Source organism: Alligator mississippiensis, chromosome 4, assembly GCF_030867095.1.
Source record: "Alligator mississippiensis isolate rAllMis1 chromosome 4, rAllMis1, whole genome shotgun sequence".
Classification (NCBI taxonomy): Eukaryota; Metazoa; Chordata; order Crocodylia; family Alligatoridae; genus Alligator; species Alligator mississippiensis.
The window spans coordinates 185,299,661-185,322,042 of record NC_081827.1 but is presented as its reverse complement, the minus strand read 5'-3'; the positions used below and the strand labels follow the sequence as shown (position 1 = coordinate 185,322,042).

The following is a 22,382-nucleotide window of genomic DNA, read 5'->3' as shown; positions in this document are numbered from 1 at the left end:
TGTTACTGCAGGTACTAAACTTAATGTGCAGTAACTTCATCACATTAATGAATGTAATTAATGTGTAGATGTGCCCAGTATGTCAAACAGACAATATGAGCTTTTTTGATTGCTGAACATTTCCAGACTAAAGGATTCTGTAGTCCTGAATAAGGAGTTCTGAAAACTTGAGGAATCAACAAGATAATGGTGATAAAAATATTATCTGCATTTCTGGGAAGTGGAACAGATTCAGAATTTGGTCTGGGGTCATTATCTCTTTCAAGAACTTCAGTATGAGGAACCTAAAGGAAAGGACTGAGATGGAAACAGGCCTCTTAAGGGGGAAAAAAATCCCTCAGAAGACTTCTACTTTAACAAAGGGCTTTGATTTAGCGTTCCTGACAAGATCCACACAACATCCAAATCATTCAAGTACAGTATTTGGAGACAGCTTTCTTCTTGGGCTCACCCATTCTACTGCTTTGTGCTAATAAGAACTAAGTCCAAAGCAGCAAAAGGGTTAGATGATTGGCTTCTTTATTACTACTAGAACCACAACAGTAGTAGTAACAACAGAAACTAAATACTAAAACAAGGTGCTAACAAGACAATGGTTTCAGGAAACAGGATGAATAAGAATTTTGAATTTGAAGACTTCATTATGACTGGAAGGAATAGGGACATGGCTGAGGCTGCAATTTCATATATTCCATTGCTACCAAACATTTAGATTTGTGAAGATGCAGAGACCCACTTCTTTCCCAAGAGTTCTGAGCTTTGATGGGTGAAGCTCATACACTCAGGCATGGAACAGGGGACGTGTAAAGGCAAGTCATGAATAAAAAAATGTGTACGTTCCAAAAGATAAATGGATGTTTACATACTGTCTCTTAAAAATCTTAAAAGAACCTGATGATTAAGTCTTGGAGGATATGCATAACTAGTTAAACTTTAGTAAGCAGTACCACTGAGCAAGCAGACATTGTTGTGAGGGTGTCATATACCCTTTTCAGTCCATTCTAGCCAACTGAAAATAAGGTTCTGGTGAAATAATGGAAAATGAGAGAGAGAGAGAGAGAGAGAAGCAGAACCAATTTTACCATGCAGTCTGCTCACATATAGTAATGAATACTGCAAATAAACAAAGTACATATTTAGATCATTTAGCAGAATTAAATTCTGTTACATAGAAATGCATCATTTTTGTATGCATATTTTACATTTAATTTGAACTTATGCCAATCTTCCAAGAAGGTCTGAACACTGGTAACCCTATTAATATAAAAAATGCATTAAGAAGTTGTGGAAAATAAAATATATTGTAAAGAAGAAAACTCAGAATTTGTCTTATATTCTTCTTTGCTCAGCTACTAGCACTAGGATGTAAAGCCTTTGCTTTATTTGTATAACCCCTTTTGGTACCTGCCTGCAAGAAGCTCCCATAAAATTTACATGAAAGATCTATTCAAAACATGTCAATGCCTAGCTTTGAAGGTATCTGAAATAGGATCTGGAGCTCAGGTGCTCAATGCCCAATGTAACAAAGGCCTCAATCACTACACAGGCAACATACTCAGCTCCTGGGACCCTGAAAGCGTTGGCATTACTCTTGAGTTTCCCTCCATGGACAGCCTTTTATTATCTTAAAAACTTCAAAAGAAGTAGTGACAAAACTTCCCTTATTGCAGGGCGTATTGGCATGAACTGGTTCCTCTGAAGGCAAAAGGAAAGGGAGAAAAACAAAAAGGAAGGGACCAAGTTGTATTTTACCCATATTTTAGAAAGCAAAAAAAAAAAATCTTTCTAAGATTAGTAGTTGGACATTTAAATGTTGCAGTTTAAAAAATTAACTTATATTTTAAATGCTCACTAGTGTTTTAATGGCCCCTCACTCAGGCCATTCAAGAGGCAGGTTGACAGGATGGTAATATGATGGGTTTATTGATAGGATACTGCGATCAGCTTTATTTTTATTTGTATGCCTAGTGAATGATATGGGAGAGACTTTTGCATTTTTCTTGAACTGTTCATTTTAGTCTTAAGTCTAGGATGGGTGCTAAAGAGAGAACTGAATCATGTTTTAAATCAACAGGTCTATAAAATTTCATTTTTAAATGTTTAATATAAAAATAAAAATTTGACTAACTTAATTTCTTATTGCTTATATAATTACCAGAAATAAATGTTTTTCATATTTAAGAGGGTATAAAATTTGAATGCCATTTCCTTCTGTTTTACAACTAATTGCTTTTGATGTGAGAATATGGTCTTGTAATTTTAGCCAAAAGCTAATTCTTATAATGGAGGCACAAAAACCTGGAACTAGGGGGTAACAGACTGGTGAGCTCAACCTCAGTGGCATGAACTCAGAATAAAAGAAAGCACTAGGGGAAAAAAATCCAATATCAATATCCAAATAGTAACTGGTTTATTTTTCTTTGCCACTGAAGTAAAAAAAAAAAAAAAAAAAAAAAAAAAAAGTAAGGCCAGGTAAAGATTTCTACCTCTAATAGGATTGATAGGGTACATAATCCTATTAGATCATGTACTGCCTTTATTGAAGGGTAATGGGAGCATCATATGTTGTAAAAAAAAAAAAAAAAAAGCTGAAAGAAAGCCATCTTCAAAGAAAAGTGTACAAATACAAGGTGCAGAAAGAAGTATATAAACTCATACTTAATGTGAAAAATGAAACACTGGAAAAAATCAGGACATTTGAACACACCATGAATTAAGTATGAAAAAAACATAAAACTTACCTAACTAATCAAATTCAATAGTGAGTTACAAATGTGAAAAGGGATATGGGATACAATACCGAGAGGGCAAGAACCAGAACAGCTGTTCACATAACCCTGGACCAAAGAAAATGTGTAAGCTTTATAAGTCAAGGATAACATTTCTTGTGTAGCAATGGTTGTACTTACTTTGAGCCTCACAGTCCACACAGTGAGAATTGCCTCTGATGTTTCTTATTGACTGAAGGGCCATGGCCTCATTCTGACTTGTCAGTCGGGACTGTGTATATTTAAAGAAACACACATACAAGAAATAAAAACCCAATGAAAAGATTTAGATAACACAAACTGTCATCCATGTGAAAGGGAAAAAAAAAGAAAAAAAGTTCAGATCAGGTTGAATGAACATGATCAGGGAATATGACATTTTTGGTTTGCTTCTCAAAGAGTTGATCCTTTGGCATCTTTAAGTACTGCAATTCAGTGCTTGACACGCATAACTTCCAATCTCCATCCTTACTTCTGACAGCACAGAGTTTTTCTGAAGTTTTCTACACAGAACACAGGAAGTCTGGGCATTTCTAAGATATAGGACTGGATTTTGACCAAGAGTGGAATTAGACAGAAAAAGCTGAGCTTAAAACTGAAGCATAGCATTCATGAGAAAGGTGATCATAGCTTAATACATTTTTTGAGAAATATCATCATTTTAAAAATTCCATTTATTTTATTTATGTGCATACATGCATATCTTTGTTCAAGTAGATTTATCAATGGTTTGCAAAAGAAACCAAAACCCTTTTATCAGCAAATGGGCTGTAATGAGAATTTCTCCCCACGGTGACCTATATTTTGATCTGAAGATGCAATTTCCCATGTAGATGTGGCTCATTGTCTATATCAGCTAGGCCCTACAGACTGTCTGGATAAAACTTGCTAACTGTACTGAATAATGGACTTACTACCACTGATTTAAAAATGGGAGCAGAATCTGACCTTCTACATGCTGATTTGTAGCATACTTGTGATTTGTCAATGGGTCACAAAAATAAGACCACCAAATCGTTTTACTTATGTTTCTAAGCTCCTCTTTTGCCCTTCTTCCAAAGGTGAATAAGAAAACTCTCTCACAGAAGGCCTTTATGCTCAAGCTGTTTTAGAGTTCATTACACAATAATCCCTAAACAAACAAAACATTATAAGTGGCTTCATTTATTTTAAAAAAGTGAATATCTATTATAACAAAAATGAAATTCTTTGTTCATTTCTGTGTGCTAAATATGCAAACCAGCATTTGCTGCAATTATATTAATGTTTTTGTACAGTGGCACTTGTTTAGGTATCCTGTTGTAATGTATGTAATATAGCGTATGACTCAATCAAGATAGGCAACAGAAGTGGACAATAATTTCTCCCCACAGAAATAATAGCTAAACAAAAAACAGCTAGTAAATTACATTAGAACAATAAATACCCTGGTTTAATTTACTGTGGTTAAACAAGTAACCAAAGGCAACACTCATTTCAAAATAGAAGTGTCTTTCTTAATGATGCTTCTTAATATGCTTCTGGAACCAACTTCCAAGGGAAGTGGTGCTGGCTCCTACCCTGGGGGGTCTTTAAGAAGCGGCTCGATGCCTACCTGGCTGGGGTCACTTGAGCCCAGTTTCCCTCCTGCCCAGGCAGGGGGTTGGGCTTGAAGATCTACAAGGGGAAGCTGTGGACCACCAAACCATGTGGCACCCACAAGGACAGCCCAGCCTGAAGAAGGAGAACATTGGGAACCTGCAAGTCATGGGGCGGCCAGCACTACAGCACAGGTAAGCAACGAGAAGGTAAGAAATAAGGGGCCCCTTGGGACTCAGAGCGGGGGGGCAGCAAAGGCACCAGTCGCAGGGCTCATGTGCCTATATACTAATGCTAGGAGCATGGGGAACAAGCAGGATGAACTAGCGCTCCTGCTTGCACAAAACACCTATGACTTAGTAGGGCTAAAGGAAACCTGGTGGGATTCGTCCCACGACTGGGCGGTACATATTGAGGGTTATAGATTGTACAGAAAGGACAGGGTGGGGAAAAAAGGGGGAGGGGTTGCGCTCTACGTCAATGAGCAATATACACCGACCCTCATCAAGACGGAATCGAAGGATGAGGAAGTAGAAGGATTGTGGGTTAGGCTACATGGGGGGCAAGGAGAAAGGGATTTGGTGGTAGGGGTCTCCTACAGACCCCCACACCAAGGGGAAGAAATAGACTCGGGACTCCTGAGGCAGCTCTCGGAGACCATAAAAGCTAAAGAGGCGGTAGTTATGGGAGACCTAAACTACCCAGACATCTGCTGGGAGACGCAGACAGCAAGGTCCCATCGCTCACGCAGGTTTCTAACCTGTGTACAGGACCTCCACCTGACACAGGAGGTACACGGTCCCACTAGGGGGAATGCCATACTGGATCTGGTATTGGCAATGGGGGATGACATAGTAGGGGACCTCCAGATCGGTAGCCATCTGGGGGACAGTGATCACCTAATAATAGAATTCACCATAAGACGGCGAGTGAGTAAGGTAACTAGTAGGGAGAAAGTGCTAGACTATAGGAAAGCTGATTTCAATGAACTCAGGCGATTAGTCAAGGACGCACTGCAGAGTAGGAGTTTTGAAGGGATGGGAGCCCAAGAAGGGTGGCTGTGCCTTAAGGAAACGATCCTTCGGGCACAAAGCGAGACGATCCCGATGCGAGGAAAAACAGGGAAAGGGGTCGGGAGGCTTCCTTGGCTGACCAGAGAAATCCAGGGCAGCCTAAGGGCCAAAAGGGGAGCACATAAAAAGTGGAAACAGGGAGAGATCACCAAAGATGAATATACCTCCTCTGTTCGCGCTTGCAGGGAGGCAGTTAGACAGGCCAAAGCTACCATGGAGCTGAGGATGGCATCCCAAGTAAAGGATAACAAGAAATTGTTTTTTAGATATATAGGGAGTAAAAGGAAGGCCCAGGGAGGAATAGGACCCCTGCTAAATGGGCAGAAGCAATTGGCGACGGACGGGGGGGACAAGGCTGAACTCCTCAACGAGTTCTTTGCCTCAGTGTTCCTAAGTGAGGGACACGACAAGTCTCTCACCGGGGTTGTAGAGAGGCAGCAGCAAGGCACCAGACTGCCATGCATAGACCCTGAGATGCTGCAGAGTCACTTGGAAGAACTGGATGCCTTTAAGTCGGCAGGCCCGGATGAGCTCCATCCGAGGGTGCTGAAGGCACTGGCCGACATCATTGCAGAGCCACTGGGGGGAATATTTGAACGCTCGTGGCGCACGGGCAAAGTCCCGGAGGACTGGAAAAGGGCCAATGTGGTCCCCATCTTCAAGAAGGGGAGGAAGGAGGACCCGGGCAACTATAGGCCAGTCAGTCTCACCTCCATCCTTGGCAAAATCTTTGAAAAAATGATCAAGGCTCACATTTGTGAGAGCCCGGCAGGACAAATTATGCTGAGGAGAAACCAGCACGGGTTCGTAGCAGGCAGATCATGCCTGACTAATCTGGTCTCTTTTTATGACCCGGTAACGAAACGCCTGGACACAGGAGGAGGGGTGGATGTCGTATACTTAGACTTCAGGAAGGCCTTCGATACGGTATCCCACCCCATGCTGGTGAACAAGTTAAGAGGCTGTGACTTGGATGACTACACAGTCCGGTGGGTGGCAAATTGGCTGGAGGGTCGCACCCAGAGAGTCGTGGTGGATAGGTCGGTTTCGACCTGGAAGGGTGTGGGCAGTGGGGTCCCGCAGGGCTCGTCTTTGGACCGAGACTCTTTAATGTATTCATCAGCGACTTGGACGAGGGAGTGAAGTGTACTCTGTCCAAGTTTGCAGATGACACAAAGCTGTGGGGAGAAGTGGGCATGCCGGAGGGCAGGGAACAGCTGCAAGCAGACCTGGACAGGTTGGACAAGTGGGCAGAAAACAACGGAATGCAGTTCAACAAGGAGAAATGCAAAGTGCTGCACCTAGGGAGGAAAAATGTCCAGCACATCTACAGTCTAGGGAATGACCTGCTGGGTGGCACGGAAGTGGAAAGGGATCTTGGAGTCCTAGTGGACTCCAAGATGAGCATGAGTCGGCAGTGTGACAAAGCCATCAGAAAAGCCAATGGCACTTTATCGTGCATCAGCAGATGCATGACGAACAGATCCAAGGAGGTGATACTTCCCCTCTATCGGGCGCTGGTCAGACCGCAGTTGGAATACTGCGTGCAATTCTGGGCGCCGCACTTCAAGAGGGATGCGGATAACCTGGAGAGGGTCCAGAGAAGGGCCTGCAGACCAAGCCCTACGAGGACAGACTAGAGAAACTGGACCTTTTCAGCCTCCGCAAGAGGAGGTTGAGAGGCGACCTTGTGGCTGCCTATAAGTTCATCACGGGGGCACAGAAGGGAATTGGTGAGTTTTTATTCACCAAGGCGCCCCCGGGGGTTACAAGAAATAATGTCCACAAGCTAGCAGAGAGCAGATTTAGATTGGACATTAGGAAGAACTTCTTCACAGTTAGAGTGGCCAAGGTCTGGAACGGGCTGCCAAGGGAGGTGGTGCTCTCCCCTACCCTGGGGGTCTTCAAGAGGAGGTTAGATAAGCATCTAGCTGGGGTCATCTAGACCCAGCACTCTTTCCTGCCTATGCAGGGGGTTGGACTTGATGATCTATTGAGGTCCCTTCCGACCCTAACATCTATGAATCTATGAATCTATAAGGTCCCTTCCGACCCTACTTCTATGATTCTATGAATGATGAAGTAGACCAAGTCAACATGAACAATGTAAAAAGACCTTTCAGTTTGTGGAGTTTCTTTCAAAACCAAGAAGTTCAAGAACTGCAAACGATTAAGCTCTCCCCAGAAAGAAACTGGGATTTGGGAGACAGAGATTTAAAAAACAGCTAAAGTAAGGAGAAAAAATTATTTTTGCCATATATGAATGTGTTGTGATGTGGCACCTGTTCCATGGCACCACTTCTGCTTCCTGATTATTTTCCCATTAGCTTGCCTAAAACAAAACAACTAAGAACAAATTAATATTAATTAATGGAAAGAAAAACTTCACAGCAGTGTCACCAAAACAGGACTTGGACAATAGAGGAATAATTGACCATTGCTTCTTAAATGTGTACACTCTGATCGTAAGCGAGAGTGCTCTTGGTCTGGGGGATGGATAAGACTGAATGTTGTTACTATTAGGCAAACTAGGGCATTTAATGGAATACTACTTTGCACAAGCCCAGTAGCTGTCAGTACAGACATGACTTTTAAATAAGTTGCTATTTTCACAGGCACAAGCCCTTAAACAGCTCTTTTACAGACCAGCTCTGAAACAAAGTGTGGACTGACAAGCGGATAAAATGTATAACTACCCATAAATTAGTTAAAAAAGTTAATGATTCATCTGGAATTATAAAAATGAGGAGAAAAATACCTGATAGGTTCACATTATATTAAACATGAAAGCAAAAATATAAAAAGGGTATAAAATAAGTTGCATTAAATTGTTTCCAAGACATACATGTTTGCATTGTTTACTCTTCTCAGTACTTTGTGTCTAAAGAGTACAAAGCCCTCACAATACATGCTTTCCTCTTTCTTACATTATCTAGATCCTGATTTCTCTTTAATGATCTAGGAGCCTTGCTTAATTCCAGTATCATGTTATACACCTTACCTTATTCTTGCTGCTCTCACATGACTGTAGACTGGCCAGTATCTGACTCTCTATGGCTTGCACCCATGCATCTCTTTCTTCATATGTGGTTGCTTCAAAGTGCCAAGTCTGGCCAGTGAGGGACACAATGATAAACTCAAAGTTTTCCTCTTGTTCTGAAAAAGAGGTGGAAGACCACTTTTAATTAAAGCAGCAATTAGCCATTAATACTGCCTTTTATTTGAACAGCATCTATACGGTTCTACGAGCCAATGTAGGTTTGAATATACATCCAAATGCTCACAAAAAAGCAATCTTTGTCAGAACATGCCTCAAGAAAACCCTTGTTATGATTGTTTCTGACTTCATAGTATCACTTCATGCAGTTGAAGTATATACTATTTCAGGGAAATATGCACATTTTACAGAAAATATTTCTTTATTTCTCCAGTTTTCAGAGTAAGTAAGGCTTGAGGACCTATCTAATGTAAGTTTTTCCTATTTATCAAAGTATCCTTCTGGGTAAATATTCCACAGAATAAAAAAAATGACAGCACAAATGGTCCAGTATAATTTCCCATAGTTCTTCAGTGTTTTGTATATACACTGCATGATACATTCATTTAAGAGTGTTTATTGTATGTAGGAGCTCAAATATATTGCATTGCAACACAAAATGAACATTAGTCCAAAATGTTCTGCTCATGAGTTTTTAGCAACTAGAAGAACAGGGAAAATAACATGAGAAGCTAGTGAAAGGGGGTCAATGAATTATGTTCCTATAGCCTTTGAAAAAAAATAACAACTTGGCCCAAGGAACACAATTTAAGGAAGTATCAGCAGAACTGTAGGAAAAGGAACTCTGATTTCAAATACACTTGGTACACCAAAGTCAAATATAAAAAAAAGTTCAAAGAAGCTGAAATAGAGATAATAAAGTTGGTAAAGAAAGAGCAGAATAATAAGACTATACAGTTTTGCTGAACATCAAATATAATAGCTTTTAGTTATAAAAGCACTTGCCTGCTAATGACTTATACATTTAGAACCATGGAACTCTTGCATTATTTTGTCATCCATAAACATGTAACGGTAAATGATAAAATCTTAAGTCTATTTAAATGCAGCAGTCTTACTCACTGGGAGTCATTCTTTTGACCTATGGGACAAACGCTTTTCCCTATTAAACTTGAATTCCAATTTTCAGGCAAACAATTTTCCTGATACAAAATGGCAGAAATTCATCAGAGCTCTGTTGACTAAAAACTCCTGATATTTTGGTGTTTTATTGAACTTTTAAAGATGTTTACATCCATTCTCAAAGAAACTACCTGGCCCGGACAGGTCAGGCAGAACTAGGCTCAAAAAAGAAACCTCCCAAACACTGGACAAGAAGATGCCTTCTCTAGCTTAAGTCAACTCTGAGGTACAACCTGGAAATGGACATGGAAAGGAAATGCAAATACAGAGGGTTAATTTTATTTTGTGGTGAATCGGGATGCCTCAAGTTGTCCCTTTAAATAAAACATGGAAAACACTGGCTTCCTGCAAAGGCTTTAGAAAGCCATGCCTTGTTGCCAATCTCATTTTTGTAACAAGCCACATCAGTGAATTATGAAGGGTCCCAACTTTGTGATTCACTGGTTAGACATCAAGATATTACTAAGTACCTTTAAGAATGAGTTTGACAAATTTATTAAACATATTATCTTATGTGGCTATTTGTGATACCAAGATACTGGATTTGATGATCCAGATGTTCCTTCTGGGCTCACACGCTGTACAGTGCCCTCGACATGTTACATCTGTTGCAGGATATATGCGATTATTCTGTAACGTGCCATGCGTTGAAGGAATTTGTTCTAAAAAACGCTGGTGGATCTGCCACAAAGAAGTTGCTGTTTAAATGGCAACTTCTTTGTCATGCTGCGACAAACTAGATGTGTGGCCAAGGAGAGAAACCTCCACAATCCCACAGTGCTCTCCTCTTCCTCCCTCCTTCTCAGGGGACAGAGGGAGAGCAGCTAGCTCCCTGACAGCCCACCCAGGGGCATGCTATCATGGAGGTCTGCAAGTTGCCCTGTCCCAGCTGCCACTTTGAGCTGCTGGCAGGAGCTGCCCAGGAAGAAAAACGAGCACTCCATGCTCTGTTGGGCTGCTTGTTTGGGGCACCAACAGCTGAAATGCTAGTTATTGGCATTCTCAGTTCCCGGGCTGCAGTCACACTTTAAATGTCTGGGGTGCCTGCAGCACAAGAGCCAGGAATGTCTGCTGCCTGTGATCCTGACTCATGCTGAGGGGTCACTAGGACATTTAAAGCGTGTATCTGCAGCCTGGAAGCTAGGCACATGCTTTAGATGTCCCAGCACACCAGCAGAAGGGGAACAGGGAATACCATCATCAGCGTTCCCAGCTCCCAGGATGCAGGCACGCATTTTAAATGTCTGGGCAGAGACAGGGACTGATGGGGGTGGAGAACCCACTGGAGTCTCAAAGACTGCTAGGCACCCTTGCTGCCTGGCAGTAAGGATAAGAGGATTCTTGCAGCTCAGGAATAGTGAAGGGCTCCTGGTGTTGGAACACTAGGAGCCCATTAAATACCAGGACCTTTCAAGAGCTCCAGGAGAATCTCAGACCAGCCAGGCTTTTGGGCCACCCAGGAACCTTGCGAGTCTGTCCAGCTCAGTGATAGGGCTCCGGTGGGTGGAGCTATGGAGCGGGTACCCCTATCACTGAGAGCATACCATGGCTGCACTCCAACCAAGGGACTCTGAACATTCAGTAGCCCATAGCATTTGCTATTTCTGCAATAGACAAGCTTCACAGCACTGCAAAAATAGTGTCTAGAGGCAGCCTGTGACAATGCAGTTATGTAAAACAGCAACAAGAAAGTTCTTAGGGCAGGCTAAGGGCATAGACACACACAGCACTTGAAATGGTTTAAATGCAGCTTAAACTAGAAGTGGACAGACATGCAAGCCTGTTGAACCAATTTAAATCTGCCTGTAATAGTTTAAAAGTGTACCTGGAAGGTCAAGTACTTCACTGTGAACTGCTTGTGCTACATGTAGATATCAGGCATTGTGCGTTACAGAACAATTGGTGCCCTCCAGGCATCCAACGCATAACACCCCCTCCTGCAGAACACACACACACACACACACACACACACTGCTGCAACTGGCTGCTATGGTACACAGCCAGAACTCTACTGCCCTCCCCCCCGCACCCAAGCACACTTTTTTCCCTTTCGTTGGCACTTTTTATCAATGAGCTCCCTTGCACTGCTTGTGTATAAAAAGCTATTCTTCTAACGAATCAGCTGTGTCCCAAACTCCCTATTTTACCACAGCCTTTGGGAACCAAAAAAACCTGGGGGTGCCTAGAGATGTGCTCATTCACATTCTAATTATGTGTCAGAGCAGACTTGATTAATCAAGACTAATTCTTGATTAGTTCTAATTAGACTGCTCCAGCATTGCCTCACTGTCATGGGTATTAAGCCCCGACAGGGTTCAAAATGGCGACGGGGGTGTTTTATCTAAATCTTGTTGAATGAGATTTAGATAAACCATTCCGTGGCCATTTTGAAACATGCAGGGATTTAATACATGTGACAGTAAGCTGTTATAAATGGAGCGGCTGTCTGGGAACCACTCTAATTAAAACAGCACCCTCAAGCATGTGTATAGGCAGCCCATGGGTCCAAGGCACTCCTCTCTCGTGTTCCCTCCTGCAAGTCAGGCAAGAACACTGCAGACTTCAGTCATCTGCAGGTCACTGAAGTTTACTGACCTCTTGTTTAAGAGAAAAAGGGAAGATGAACAGTGAAAATGTCCCCAGTCAGAGGTCACCCACCCTGGCAGGAGCTCCCCAAAGCATGCAAGCACCCCCACACTTGCCCACTGAAAAAAAAATGCTGGGCTGAGTGCTCACTCCTACCCCCTGATGTCAGAGCCATAGCACTTCACACAGTTGTGAACCAGTTCCTAATCAATGACATTTGGGAATGGTTCTGTGTCCATATCTACATACATACATGACCATGAGGTACTGCCAAGAAATAAGACCTGTCCATTTGTAACCCTTCCCAACCCCCAAATTAGGTAACAGAGATGTATAGTTGCCAACACAAGACATTATTTATTTTACTGGCTACTGGCAATCTGCACACATTTTACTGACAACCAAACATTTTTACTAACAGATGTTTTTACTGACATGTGTTTTATATAACAAAAAATGTCACCCTTCTGCCATGCTCTGGACTAGGGCCAGGTTCAAACTCAGGGGTTTAACATGAACCATAGTAAAAAGGCTTGGCTGTCACTAAAAAGTTTACAGATTGTCCGTAAAAAAAAAAAAAATTCTTGGCCTGGCAAATCTGTCCTGCAACAATGGTTTTACACCATGTTGCCCTCACCCTAGGGGTTTCCTACTCACTCCCATACTGATACCCTTGACTGCACCCTTCACCAGCAGCAGCACATGGTTGGGGAGGTTGGGGGCTAAAAAGCCCTGACAGAATGTTCCCTGCAGGCAGCAGAGAATTCTTCTTTGCTCAGTCAGTCCTTCAATGCTGATTCCTGCAGATGAACTTTCAAGTTGCTTAGGTTACCCCACCCCTCCTCCCCGCCAACAGATGGCTTCATTTTTTTTAAATGAACTTTATGGACAGGTCACAACCCGGCACAGACAGCTCAAGATCATGCCTGAGCCACTTCAAGCACAAACCCCAAGCTTAGTTTCTGAAGAGCATGTGCTCAGGTCACTCAGGTACGCTCCTAAGCCATGTACGCTGTTCCAGTTGTGTGGTCAGGCAATTTGTGTGATTCTGGGCTTGCTTTTGAGGTCATGCTGACATAGTCTCATGAGTTCCGTTGAGGAGGAAGGAGGACTGGAACAAATTAGAAACACTAGTTCAATACGAGTAAGGGGAGGAACCAGCAACAAATTTAGCAGCCCTCTTAGGAAATTTATCATTTTTACCATTTCCAATAGGTGGAGCCCTCTCCAAGTGATCATCAGGACTTTCCTTGAAATGGACAAACAAAAAAGGAGCTCATCTAAACCACCATTTATCCCACTTCATGAAAACCTCCTAATATAGACAGTTTCATCTAGAAACCTTCCATATAGCAGGTTTCATCTATTTATAAAAGATAAGTTTTTCTTAGCTAGATGAGTGCGTCTAGTGAATCACAGAATCAAGTGTGAGAATGACCAAGTACAGCAAATTTTTAACTCAAATGATAAAGACAACTTTTGCCAACCTCACACAGACTATTAGACAACAGCTGAAAGAGCTGAAACCAAATCTGGCTGAAGAAATTCATGAGCCTAAGTAGAATAACCTAAAGAGAGCCACTGAGTGAAAACACCTACTCACATAAGTCCTTTATTGAGTACAGAGAAGGCTTTGTATAGCTCCAAATAAATGGAAGTGGGAGACACCTAAAGAAAATACAAAGGAGAGGCAATTCCAATATTTAAGAAAGGACTTCTTTTTTGAATGCATACAAGTTAGATCAGCTATGTATACTAGTAAGTTAGTTGTGATTTTAGCCTGTTATCATTTGGTAAATCTTTGCTCTACTCAATCACTGTCTAAAATCTAGATTTATCTTTATCACCAACTCAATTTTCATGATTAAATCATAATTCTAATGTTAAGGAAACAATAAAGAAAATCAAAGACTGCTTTAACTAAACCCTTCTACCTTCTTACTGGTAACAGCCTTGAGTGTACCTATATGGCTAGGGTAACTAACTTCAGATGCACTGGAAATATGGAGATTAGAAATAGAATCTACAATTTTGTTACATACCCACTATCAGTTAGCATTAAAGCATTTAGGCATTGTTATTTTATGTGGTTTTCTGGCAGGATCTGTTTTTCTCATTGCTAAAAGTCCTCTCGTCTCCTGATGCACCAAACTTTGTATTAGGCTCCCACCATCCATTGTTGATGTTAAAGAACTTAAAATACAAGTAACCTACAAGCAGTATTCAGTCCTCACATACTAGTCTCCAACCATCATGCTGGCTCTACCTTAAAGTCTTTTCAACAATACCTGTTAAAGTTAAATTGGACGCTGTCTTTCCAGACAACCAGAACTTGAAATCAGGATGCAAGAATTCTCTGAGTTTGTTCATTATTTCCTTGTTTACAAGTATCTACTGTAGCATGTACAAAAAAATGCTATGAACACTGCACACAGCTTAGGGGGGGTACCTCTAGGCATTTTCCACTATTTTTATTCCATATATAACTTATTATTCCCCCAAAATATACTTTTTGATACATAAATTTCTTGTCCAACCTCTTGATCCTCTTTTATTGTGAGCAAATGGCATAAAACCACTGCTACCCTGACTGATACGGAGGTGTGCACCAGTGGTGGAAGGGTTCACTAGGTTATAACATATATTACTTCTGGATAAAAAGGGATGCATCATTTTCCAGCGGTAGGCTATAAAGACATTTTGGTCCGATCAACAAACTGGCTGGAAGCTTGCCAGAATACTGACCATCAGTAGCTGAGAATAGCAGCCCATTAAGGAGATGGAAGTTGGTATTTCCTTTTCAATCCATTGTACCTTTGAATTCGTACCAAAAGAAAGGGGCTAGATGCAGGAGATCAGAAATAATTGCATCAGTTGAAGATGTGTTTTATTGGAAGTTTGCTGTTTAATACAAAATTTGATGAACAGACTGTGTTAAACTTGTGATCTTAAAATAACAGAGCATATTGCAGCTCATCAAGATTCCACAAAGCAATGTCTACAGAGAAAATATGTGCAGTGCCAGGCAGCATATGTTTAAAATATTAGGCAGTACAGACACAAAACAGAAAAATCCAGTTAACAAAATGAAATTAAATTGTTCTTTTTGTTACACAGCAATATTACAGGTTGTGCTATTTAAATCCCTATGAGCCCAATCACAAAATTTTATTAAAGAGTTTTCACCCTTTAACAGTTACTCATAGAAAAGTTCACTATAATAGTATTTTAGCAACATCAACCTGTCGAAATCAACCTGCCCAATTACTCCAAACTACATTAATAACACCGGATATTACACTAATTGTGTCCAGTTTCTATGCAGACGAGGTCCCATGGGGCTAATTTTGCATCCTCAGGGGCAAGCAACATAGCCATCAAACTGATTTCACAAGGAATCCCTCCTCATTACACAAGTCCAGGCTATCAAACTTTTTTTTAAAAAGGTTAATGGGCCAATCAGTCATCAATTATTTCCTGGAAGCCTAGCAGACAAAGGGTTAAAGTGCTAAAAAAAACAGCTGCAACTGTTTTACATTTGGAAGTTATCAACAGGAGATGTCTGACAAGACTACACTTTCTTTTTTGGGGGGAGAAGGTGTGTGGGAATTGGGCGCTGAAATAGGGAAAGAGCTAGAGGGAGACAATTCTGCTATAATGATGCAATGGAATCCAAGAAATAAAGGATTCCTGTGATGCTTTTTCAAACGACCAATAGAACCGGATATATGAGTCAACATGCATCAGAAAATATACAGTGCTCTGCTTACGAGTAGGTGCTCATGTAACATCTCCCTTTTCATGTTAGAATACCATTGTTTACACTGTAGATATTGCTTTTACCATTAACCTTGCTTTTTAAAAACATTGTTACTGAATTTATCCTGAGTAACAGGTCATTAATATTTATTTTCCCTGTGGCAAGAAGCGTGTGCTGTTTTAACAGCAATCCACCCCCCTGATAAAAGTGAGAAACAACCATTTCTTAGATGGAACAGGCTACAGGACTAAAAACAAACATTTGTAAACAGCACATACAAGTGGATAATACTCTGTAAGGATCCAGTGAAATAAAGCTTAAAATTGGTTATAAAATATAGCTTCAGGTCTTCTCAGTAGCTGAAACCAAGGAGACATCCCTTATTCTGTCAAAATCCCTGCTACCTTTTCTCTGTAAGCCTGTAAACGTTAAAGCAAGGAAGGATCCCAAGGAAAACAGAGTAATGTATCCAGCCACCCAATGAATGTCAGTAAGTGGCTTACCATATCTGACATTATGACAGCAAACAGAGAGAGGTCTAATTTGGTAAATTACACTGGACAGGACCAATGCTTACAGTAATAAGATATACTCCAATCACTTCATATTCATAAAGGCTATATCTCTTTTGAGAAAAATGAACTCAACTCTGCTAAAATCTTCAAAAGAAACAAGCAGCTGAGCAATTGTTTTGCCTTATCAAGAATTATTCTAAAATAGCATGCAAATTGGCCTGCTTTCTAGATGTCTCTTCCTGCATCTTCTGCTTTTACTGTCATGAATTACATCAAGCATCTACTGAACATCATCTCCACTGACGGGTAGGGAATTGTATTATGGTAGCATCTAGAGACCTCAAGTAAGACGATGGCTTGTTTTGTTAGGTACTGTACAGAGATGCAGTGCCTATCCTGAAAAGCTTACAACCTAAACAGACAACACAATGAGATGGGAAGCAGAAGCATCATGTCCTTTTTATACATGTGTAATAGTGGGAATAAACAACTTCTCATAGTCATCTGTGAAGTCTGTGGCAGACAAAAGAAATGAAACCAGAATTCCAGTCCTAGTCCAGTGCCTTGACCACAAGACTTATTTTCATTTTACTAGTTCTATATTTTGTTTTATTTTTGAGATACTGATTATGATACAGGTGTTATAACAGGAATATTAACCTGGATGCTTAACGGATATTTAATTCTCATTTTCTATACATTTAAGCTGGATGATGACACTAACTCTAACAGGGTGCATCTACATGAGATGCTTTATTGAGGAGCTGACTAATTAGCTCCGCAGTAAAGTGTCACTGTCTTCATGGTAAGGCTATTAGGTCGGAGTAAATTAATTAACTCCATTGTAAGACAGTACTGCCTGACACAAATACTATCCTACGGCAGTTATTTACTTCGCTGTAATACATGTGTAGACAGTGACCAGGGCTGGCTGGGGCATGAGGGTGCTACAGTGTAGGGCTGCCTGCTGGCTAGCCCCACACTATAGCACTGTCATGCCCTAGCCAGCCCCTCCGCAGCATGTTGAGCCAGGGGGCAGGGGTGGGGAAGTGGGGAGGAATTCTGGGCTGGCAGATTGACCCCCCGGGGCCCTCTGCCAGCCAGGGCTGTGCCACCCTGGTTCAATCCCAGGTTCACGTGTAAACACTGCACCCAGGAGCAATGAACTCCAGTGTGAACTGTGCCGGAGTTTATTGTGTCTCATTAATATCGTGTGTAGACACACCCACAGAGACCTTATTCGTGTCCCTTAAATATAAGGTGGCAAGAAATTAAGTACAGAAATAAAGGTATTGATGAGATATTTCTAAATACCAAAAAGTATCTTTGGCACTTGGGACTGTTGCCTGAAATTTATTTTGACATACCTGAAATGACACCTTGCAAGATTAGATTCATAATAAGGTGGTTTCAGAGACCTATTTAAACTCCAGTCCTGCCTTCTTGACACCCCCCCACCAAATCCTAATCATACACATTTTAAACCAGATGTAATATTTCAGTATAAAACTGTGTTTATGCTCTTGCAGTATTCATTATTTTATACTCTACCCCTGTAGTTATGAAGTAAGTACAGCAAGCAAAAGGCATGTGATTTATTTAGGCACTACAAAATATTAGCTATCACTACCTTTTGTCACTTAGCGTAAATTATCTTCATAACTTGGATGATTATAAGTATGTTTGTTAGCAGCCCCAATTAAGGAAATATTTGTGCCACGTCCCACTGGGCATGACTATGCTAATACTTCTCTCCCCTTTCCAAATCCAGTGTCTAAATCTAATTAGTTTTGAAATTCAACCCTATCAGGACAATGTAACTCTGTCATCAGTTGCCCACAGCTCTTGATAAAGGTTGTGTTCCACTGGAAGAATTTTTTAGTGGTACTATTTTATATTACCCTACCCTTTAATGACAAACTGGAGATGAAAAGCTCATTACTAGCTCAGGGGACTAGATCATTTTATTATATATATCTGTTGTTTTACAATGATGCCAAGAGATGAAGGTTTTAAGAAATCCATGGAATATTTTTTCAGTTCACTTTATACAATATGGGAGTCAATACTAGTCTTTCAGCCTTCCAAATACTTTTGTAAAAACTAACATTTCAGCTTGCAGTTCTAAAGCTAACTTTAATTGGGCATATAATTTGAAATCAAAAGGACTTTCTTAACACAAGAGCACTTTTGGAAGAAGTCAGTCTTGTGACAGTGACGCTATCATTACTGTTAAATGGGGATACCATAAGGCCAACAGTAACCCAAACCTCCCAATCAATAAGGACATCATTATGCCACTACTGAATAGGCTCAAATCTAGAAAACCCTTCTGGAAATACGCCAAGAAGCTCTATGATGATAACAGGAGCAGCGAAGAACAATGGAGGGAAGCCTGGGCAAATACTAACCTGCCACAGAAATACATTGTTAGTGACCCTACAATCCTTCAGCTAGGATTTGATCTACCAATAAAGATTTGGTCTTCCCTGAATCGCATCCAGACACTTCATGGAAAATGTGGACACCTATTCCATAAACAGAAAATCAAACAGAGTCTGGGTTGCGACTGTGGTGTGATTTTTCAGACAGTGCAACACATCGTGAACGATTGCCCAATTAGATCATTTAATGGCAATCTAAAATCAATCCACGCCGCTACCCCGAAGCAGTAGAATGGCTATCAGATTTAGATATTAATCTATGAATGTTGTAATCCTAAAATGTCATCAAAAGAGAGAGAGATTATCATTAAAGACTACTCTTATGTATTAACTCTTTAAGGAGGTAATTCATAAAAGCCTGCTCAAGCATTTAGGAGTTAATATAAAACAACATTTTCTATGTAGCAAGACAGTTTCAGATACTTTATAAGCCGTATACAACTTCGGGATTAACACTTGAAACTTGTTATGTATTTTAGTCATGAAGACTAAAAACATGGTTTTGATATAGTTATGGATGTTTAACTACAGCATTCTGAGCATGCACAGAGTCAGGTCTTTAAGGTTAAAAAGATCCACCATGTGTTAAGCTTCAGATGTGATGATACAACTGTATTTTAACTAAGTAATAATGGAAATAGGTGCAAATGATTCTAATGGAAATTATAATATTGAAAGATGTTGGGGTCTTTCATAAATATACCAACTTTATACACTCCTTTTTCACTCTGAATACATATTGCTTAACTATTGCTTTGTCTGCAAAAAGAATAGTCCTTGACTTTTCAACTTGTCACTGATTCTATAGTAAAAGAAAATCTAAAACTAGTGATTGCAACCATCTCTAATAAATGCCCTGTAAATGTAGAAGTAAGTCATGGGAGGAATAAATAAAGGTGATCCTGCTAAACTGGAGGGGAAGAGAAGAAAGATGAGTCTGAAAGACAGAGGGTCTTATTGGTCTAAAAAGACTTACTTTTTCTCTAATTATAAAAGTAAGGTAACTTTAAGTTCTTTTTCTTATTAGACAGGTATACTTGCACAGATTCTGCATCAGTTACACCCCTACAATAAGCAACTGAATCAATGTGTGATACCGATAATGTCTAAATGAAGGTGGAATTTAGTCTTCAAGTTTGTTGATTCTCTGGGATCCCAATGGTTCCTTTTGACATGTATTATTTATACTCTAGGAACTGAAACTTATTTAATTCAAGTTCCTGTTACCTTACTGTATGGAAATCATTAATATGACAGGATTGTGTAATGAATTATGATAACACAATCACACCAGAACTGCCATTTACTAGATTAAACTATAGGTTCATCTTGCCCAGTATCCTGTCTCAAATAGTAGAAGAGAGAGGATGATGAAAGAGAGAGTGAAAAGGGTATGAGCAGGGTTTTCCTCCTGCTCTTCTCCCACCTGCAGCCTCCAGTATGTTAAGAAATGTTGAGTCTGCTGCGTTTTTAATGCAAGGTGAAATTTAATGTTTGTGCGCCCGACAGCAGTAAAATATTTCCAGTTCTGAAATAAGTACACCACATCATTAACAAGCAAAAATTCTCATCATGTAATATTTTAGTTCTCAATTAAAAACCAGATTCATAAACTTTGCTATCAAAACATAACTACATCATGCAAATTTGCATTACACAATGATCTATAATTACAAGACAACACTTTAAAAAAGGCAGCACTTTTCAATGTATCTAGGAAGTACGTGCATTTCTGCAATTACTCGCATAGAATTTTAGTACGGATTCTACAGCAATATTGTAATATGTAATACAATTATATTTTGTACTTTTTCACATTCAAGTTGTACCCTTTCCTGCAACTTTAGGTACAAACCTGAAGATAAGACCTTGAAAAATTCTTCATCACCAAATTCTGCTGCTCACTCTGTGAAACATGCAAAATACAGCACAGAGTAGTTTTGTAATGAGATGGGCCAGAAAAACAGAAAAAAAATTATTCTTCTGGATTGTTAGATCTATTACAGTTCCCATATTTGAAAGCACAGTTACCTTAATAGAGGGTTTTTAATACGTGGACTGATGATTAACTGTACATTTGCCAGTGCTGTGATGCCAATTATTATCCAGAGACTTGATGTAGCAGCTCACAAATGCAAAATTGCTCAAAACACCTTTCTCACTGGATTTTCTCTTTCCCCTGGGGTCAATACTTCCAAGAAAGATACCCTTGCCTAATTTTTTTAGATACAGAAATTCTCATTGGTGTTGCTAATCACAACTCTTAAGAGCATAGCTTTGACAGAAACTTTGTCCCACAAATTAACATATCCTTAGTATGCCTGTCATATTTATTATGATCAATATTAAATATTAGTCAAGATACTGAGACTAAACTGTTGCCAAAAACGATCACTGTGTCTGTAAAGACGTAGACAATTTTTTTTTATTGTTAATGTTTTTACTAAAGCAACCAATAAAACCCAGGCCTGGGAGCAGCGATCCAACAACATTCCTGCACATGTGATCTGAGGAAAAATGAGAGTGACATGCAGGTAATATATGAAAATATTTTTCAAATTATAATAAAGTATCTTGAAAAATTCCTTTAAAATAGCAAGTAAACTTGGTTATTAATTGTTGGCAACTATTATCTCACTCCAATTTATTTCACTTTTTGTGCTTCAATGCTTGAAAAGGTAACAAAAGGATCAAATGATACAGCTTTGTTGTTGTTGCTTTAAAAGGTGAAAATTTTAGGTTTACAATGAGGAATTAAAGAAAATTATAATAAAAAATGCTTCCTTAACAAGCTGCAGTAAAAATGCACTTTTGTTTCCCAGATACATTTTATCTGGTGGTGAGAGCAAGGCATCCGACAGCAATACAGTAGTAATTGTGCAAAAAGAGGACGGTGATATAAATCACCAAAGGTTAATGATCAGGATGTGAACAGAGGGACTTGTTTACAGAAATAGCATGCAATTTAAAATTTACAAGAGATTTAATGCCACTGCTTGGCAATCGCTAAAATCAACAGCCCAGAAAACAGTGACATTAAGAAAAATATTACAGTTATAATCATTCCAAAATAAGTCAATTAGTGTTAGGGCATGCGCTTGCGATTACTTGACCCATTTGGTTTGCACTTAAGTGAAAAAAATTTTCCCCCTATTATACTGAGATTACTGAATTGTGACCTATTTTGCATTCCATATTTTGAACACCATCCTTTCTCACATGCTGCCTGAGATGGCGGCCGAGGGTTTTTTCTCCTTGCCTGGCTTCCAAGTAATTCTGACCTTTGACATTTGTAATAATAAAAAACGAAGGCAGTTTATAATTGTGTTGTTCAAATGAAGGTGGGGGAAAAATTCAATCTGCTATTATACAAAAGCCATGACGGCTGTCTTCAGTGAAAAAAAGCAATGTAAGTCAATTTGTGAACTTTGGCACCAGGCGACCTTTAGAAATACAACAATATACAGAATTTACAAGC

The 22,382-nt window shown here is 40.0% G+C and overlaps 1 protein-coding gene across 5 annotated transcripts in view; it reads right to left on the bottom strand.

The window, feature by feature from the left end:
• Window positions 1–22,382, bottom strand: part of AGAP1 (ArfGAP with GTPase domain, ankyrin repeat and PH domain 1) — a 589,050-nt gene that overhangs the window by 65,512 nt on the left and 501,156 nt on the right. For all 5 annotated transcript variants that reach the window (XM_019492038.2, XM_014594255.3, XM_059727176.1 and 2 more), the window contains 2 exons: window positions 8,421–8,575; window positions 2,910–3,000 (listed from right to left, as the gene is read on the bottom strand). In XM_019492038.2, coding sequence (XP_019347583.1) covers window positions 2,910–3,000; window positions 8,421–8,575 — 246 coding nt within the window. The remainder of the gene's footprint in view (window positions 1–2,909; window positions 3,001–8,420; window positions 8,576–22,382) is intronic.